Source organism: Neomonachus schauinslandi, chromosome 12 (genome assembly GCF_002201575.2).
Source record: "Neomonachus schauinslandi chromosome 12, ASM220157v2, whole genome shotgun sequence".
NCBI lineage: Eukaryota > Metazoa > Chordata > Mammalia > Carnivora > Phocidae > Neomonachus > Neomonachus schauinslandi.
This window is the reverse complement of record NC_058414.1, coordinates 44682596-44688620: the sequence shown is the minus strand read 5'-3', so window position 1 is coordinate 44688620 and position 6025 is coordinate 44682596. Positions and strand designations below refer to the sequence as shown.

At 34.6% G+C, this 6025-nt stretch overlaps 1 protein-coding gene across 1 annotated transcript in view; it reads right to left on the bottom strand.

Annotated features, from left to right (window-relative positions):
- Positions 1-4590, bottom strand: part of LOC123326404 — a 7598-nt gene extending 3008 nt beyond the window's left edge. The window contains 4 exon segments of the mRNA XM_044920232.1: positions 165-307; positions 1938-1988; positions 1991-2021; positions 4180-4590. Of these exon segments, the coding sequence (XP_044776167.1) occupies positions 165-307; positions 1938-1988; positions 1991-2021; positions 4180-4485 (531 nt within the window). The 5' untranslated portion in view covers positions 4486-4590.
- Between the last annotated feature and the right edge of the window lie 1435 nt (positions 4591-6025).

The window sequence follows — 6025 nt, the reverse complement described above, 5'->3', positions numbered from 1 at the left end:
CTATCCCCTCTCATGTGTTCTCTCTCATTCTCTCTCTCTCAAATAAATAAATAAAATCTTTAATAAATAAATAAATAAATAAATAAATAAATAAATAAATAAATAAATAAAATAATGGTGTTGGAGACATTTCCCAACAGCTGTAGGGAAAGAGTCAAGCTCACTGTGAATGAAGCAGATTTAATGGGCCACGGAGCTTTTGGTAAAATTAGCTTTGAATCCCAGGTGCATTCATGAGGCTTGTAGGTGATAAATCTTTCTGTACTATTCTTCTGTTTATCATCTTTCAGCCTGTGGCACCCATGTACTACAGATATGGAGACAAATGAGAAACTTAGCAATTACACAGGTCTTTGTTTATATCTCTCAGAATTTAGCTGGAGATCAGGGTCCAGGAGAGATAAATTGATGGACAATTTATAATGCAAATCCAAATAAAATTTTGCTTGTCCTGCCCACCATTTCTACTGGAATTTAATGTCATCCTTCAAACTCCAATTCACATTCCAGCTTTTGTTTCCCAGGAAATCTTTTTTAAACTTCTCAGTAGTGCTTTGTGACTTGAATGGCATATTTTGCATTCTACTTAAATTTTACTTACACATTTCTTGAGATCAGAGTCTGGGTTTATAAAGTATCCCTGGCATTTTTTTCCATAGTGACTTACACATAGTACACATAAGTTGACTTGTCCCATTTTAATTACATGCATAGACAAGACTTTATCAATATAATCCATGCTAAAATGTGTACATTATTTACAAATAAATTATCTCAATTTCATAACTATAAAACTACTTGATACTCATATTTAAAAGAAGAAAATAAAATTTAACCGTTATTCTACTACCCAGGGACAACCACTATTAACATCTTATTGTTTTGTTTATAATTGAGAAACAATTATAATATGTAAATATAGAATGCATGTATTGTCACCCTTGTCCAAATGAGGAATGCTGGGTAATACAAAGTTAACTCTGGACAAGCACTGTTCAAATGGCACCACAATGACAATAATTGTGTGTGTGTGTGTGTGTGTGTATGTCCATGTACCAGATAACACGTGCTATATATACATTATTAACTAAGTGATCTATGTAAGTGTAACAGAGTAATGCTCACAATAATTCTATGATATAGATTCAATGATTATCATTCTCGTTTATAGATAGGTAGACCAAAAGATGGACAGTTTAGGTAACTTAGGGCAGCTTGCTTCCTGGTCTATACTCTTAAGCACTAACTCTATTGGTTTTCTATACAGAACACTTTGAGTTAAAAACTCAACCTTCAATAATATATTAAAAGTTGTAGATAATGAAGTAAATGGATTGTTTCATTAATTAAGTGGGCATTTAAAAAATTTACCAAATTATTAAAGGTGATAAGTAAAGGGGCGCCTGGGTGGCTCAGTCCATTAAGCATCTGCCTTCGGCTCAGGTCATGATCCCGGGGTCCTGGGATCGAGCCCCACATCGGGCTCCCTGCTCAGCAGGAAGCCTGCTTCTCCCTCTCCCTCTGCTGCTCCCCCTGCTTGTGTGTTCTTTCTCTCTCTCTCTCTGTCAAATAAATAAATAAAAGCTTTAAAAAAAAGGTGATAAGTAAAAAAAAAATCATTTTAGTTGTATGTTTTTACAAGTATTACTATTTTTTAAAGATTTTTATTTATTTATTTATTTATTTATTTATTTAGAGCACAAGCAGGAGGAGGGGCAAAGGGAGGGGGGAGAGAGAGAGAATCTCAAGCAGATTCTGTGCTGAGTGGGGGGGCCCAATGCAGGGCTCGATCCCACCACCCAGAGATCATAACCTGAGCTGAAATCAGGAGTCCGAGGCCCAACCGACTGAGCCACCCCAGTGCCCCTAAGTATTACTATTAAGATAATGCAGAAAGTTTATTTTTTGCTGTATTCATGTTTATGATAATGACTCACCTGTACTTAAGTGTCTGGACTTAAATTTTAATCCAAAAGGGTCCCTTTCATGGTTGTCACAAAGTTTGGTAAATTACGTTGGTACTAGATATGTAAAGAAAAGATTGTATTATTACTAATAAATATTGTTTATTACTTACATTGTATTTGCAATGTGATTTTTACAAGTATTAATTATTTCACTGGCAAAATGAAATTTTGATGATTTTGTTATAACATTTAAAACTTGCATATGAGGGGTGCCTGGGTGGCTCAGTTGGTTAAGCAACTGCCTTCGGCTTAGGTCATGATCCTGGAGTCCTGGGATCCAGTCCCACATCGGGCTCCCTGCTCGGCGAGGAGTCTGCTTCTCCCTCTGACCCTCCCCCCTCTCATGCTCTCTCTCTCTCTCTCTCATTCTCTCTCTTTCAAATAAATTCTAAAAATCTAAAAAATACTTGCATATGAAAATTTGAATGAATAACCTAATTCAAGATACTGTAATAATTCATTTTATAGTGGAACAGAGTACTTCAAATATCTTAGTGTGAATAAATCAGATATAATATTTTTAACAGCATGAAATTAAAGGAATCTATTCAAAATTTGCATTTATTTTCAAATGCAAATAGAGTTACATGTTATATTTCTGGAGCAGGGTTTATTTCAGGGACATAAAAATATTTAACAAAGCTAAAATAATTTACTGAGATTGACATAGAGTAATTATTGACTGCTTTCAGTAAACTATAACACAAAGTAAAATTTTTTTAGATGGTTTAAATGAACTAATTAATATGATCTGAAATAGAATTTGTACGCTTCCAGAAACTAATTTAAAAAACATCACAAATGTCTCTGCTTGAAAGTTGAATCAATGGGGCATAAAAGGGAGAACTCAGGCAGAAGTCAGACAGGGTCCTCTTCTTTATGAGTGATTCTAGATCCTGCAGAAGCAAATAGGAAAATATTAAAAGTCCCAAAGGAAACTCTAATACAAGATTTTTCACTTTTTAATCAAATAAAATGTGAGGCCCTGTCGGTTTAAAAAAATTATACTGACATCTGGTGGTTGCACAATTTATAGTACACGGTCTCCAATTCACTTTTTCATAAACACAAATTAATTCAGCTAAAATTAAAATGTCCCCATTCCTTGAACTTTACTTACTCAAGTCTTGTACCTGTAACCGTAGCTAGTGAAATATTTGAGTAAACCAATGACATTTGCTATTTAACTGACTTCCCCTCATCTCCAAAAGGTAATATACTTCATTTACTTCAAATAGAAGGGTTTAGATGCCTTAAATGAGTAAAGAAGTTTATGGATCAAGGCTTCTTGAATTTTCCAGCTTTTATCCTAAGACCTCCTAAGAGTTAACATTCATTGAATACCTCGATATTCCAGACCATGGTATATTTTGTATATAATTTTCTCCTTCATTACCTAAAAGAACCATATCAAATAGGCTGTAGTGTGATCCATGTTATAAATAAGTAAGAGGCTCAATAACTTGTCCAAAATTAGTAGCACTAAGAGGACAAGAATAGATAATCTGATCCCAAAGGCCACATTCCTAACTGCTTTCTTATATTTTCCAAGAATAAATTTATTCTTTTTTGTAGCTATTTTTTTTGTATTGCCAGCCCTATTGCTTCTCTTGTTACTGAGCAAGAGTCATATTTATGTGTTAAATTATAGACCTAAGTAGAGAATATATTCATTTTCTAGAGGAATTCTATTTTGACCTCATTTGTATTTCCTTAAATATATATTCCCCACCACCGTTTCAAATTATAAATCTAATATTTGCTCACATATTATTTAAATTATTAATCATTAGAAAACTCATTAAAGTAACATGATGCCCCTTTTGTCAATTCTTATTCATCCATTCATTCCATGAATTGATTTTTTTACTTTCTGGATTGTAAACTGGCAATTGAGGTTTGTTTCCCAAACACATCTAAGTCCCAACCGTTCTAAAAACTAAAAAAGTCCATCCCCAGAGTCAGTCTTTCCACCTGGCAGATAAAACCACATCAGAAACATTAACCAAGGTCTTACCTCTCTCCTCTGTCATTTACTGCTGAATCTGAATTGTGTTGTTCCATGGGAAATGAAGATGCAGATTCATACATATTATATGTGCATACCTTTTTTGCTCGTGTAATAGTAGTCATAATTAAGAAATGAATAAAAAATAATATATATTTCACCTTATCTGTTTTAAGTTATTTTGAATCAAACGCTCTTTTGTACCTGTCGAAAGTCATGTGGTTTGGGATTGAGGGATACACCATTTGGATATTTTCCACTCTTCACAAACATTAACTTCGCTTTATGTGAATCCAGATGTGGGAATGTAGTTCTAAACTCAGGGGATTTGGTCTTCTTGGGATGATTCCTTATGCTGGGCAGGTGAAGCCTTGTTTCCTGAAAATTACCTTTTTCCCCCCTCCCTTGTTCTTCCTTAATACTCCTTGATGGTTTTTCTGGAAATCTCGAAGATGTGTACAGTTTATAACTGAAATCGGGAGGCTTTATTTCCCATGTGTTGACTCCCATTTCAGATTGTGGTGGTTGCAGGGCTTCTTTTTTCCACTTGGAGTTGAGATCCTCTCTGGGATACCGCAACCTTTTTGCGACATCCCTGCCTCTGTTGCCTTTCTGGGAGTCAAGGTACGTTGGGTGGAGAGTGTTTTCAGGTGTAGCAATCTGCAACAGACACATCAGTTGGTGAGGTTTACCACGATAGCAATGGTATATTGAACATTTTTTCTCCGGGCCAATGTAATCTCTGAAAGATTTATGAAACAGGAAAAAAAAGCTCAGAAATGACGGGTGCAAGTGTGCAGAGGGGGAGGAAAAGCATCATGGCTGCTACATGCATCTATTCAGCACCCTTGTCCCAGCAGTCAGGGGGCTAGGGGCTAGGAACACAAAGATAATTGACTTGAAATCAATGTCCTTAAGTAATGAGGGGCTACTTGGGAGAAAGACATAAAAACAAAAAATAAAACCTACATAATGTGATAGATATTACAATAGTGCTGTGAGAAACAGGGAGAGTGATGGGCTAACTCTACCAGGAAAACAGAAGAGACGTCACAAGAAAAGTCACTTGGGCCAATCTTGAAGTATAAGTAAGAATATTCTAGGTTGTAAAGGAGGTAAACAACATTTCAGCAAAGCACAGAAGGTATGAAGAATTTGTTATAAGCTATTTCTAGGATACGTATGGCTGCCTAAACCACCACAAGTGCATTGTAGTTATTGCCATTGGAATCTGTGGATAAGAATGGTGAATTTGCGTTTTGCTGACCAGTGGCAAGGAAATTGTTGGCACGTTTCTAGGATTTAATGTGTTTGTCAAGATGTTACTGGAAAATGCCGATGAATTTGAAATCCTCTTGGAAAGTGGGATAATTACGAATTAAACTATGTTTGGCTAAGTGGAAATAATATAGCAATGCTGGTTCTTGGGAATAAGAAAATGAGGTGCTATGAATTTCCTTGTCTTGTGCTAGAACTTAGTTTTGTTTGACAATAACATTAAATAGAGGATCTTTAAGATCTTTAGAATTCTAAATGCTATTGAATGGTAAGCTAGAGTTGTAAATGAAGAGAAACTACTTTAGAGATACATGGAAAATGTCAACTTTTAAAAATTAATAATAAATATTTTGTACAACAAAATGATAAATTGCTTTTCAAATTCTAATATAAATGTTTTTATTTTTAAAAATGACTGGCACATTGAGAGAAAAACAAGAAGCACAGTGTGGTCAGCATATAGTCTATGTATGTGAGGAGGCAGTGGAAATAGTATGATACATAAAGCCAGAAAAATCATTTGGGTTTATATTAGCAAGGGTCTTTCATGTCACATCAAGAAATTTTAATACATCAGTGATAATGCAAAATTACTTAACCAAGATAAGAAATATAAAAAGAAGAACAGTTTATGGAAAAAGACCATAATGATCAGTAGATTTAAACAAAATACACATGCATTATGTAACTGTAATTATAGACCTGTGGCTAAGTCAGTTTATCTGCAATAATGCTATATAACAAACTCTCTCAAACTCAATGACTTAAAATA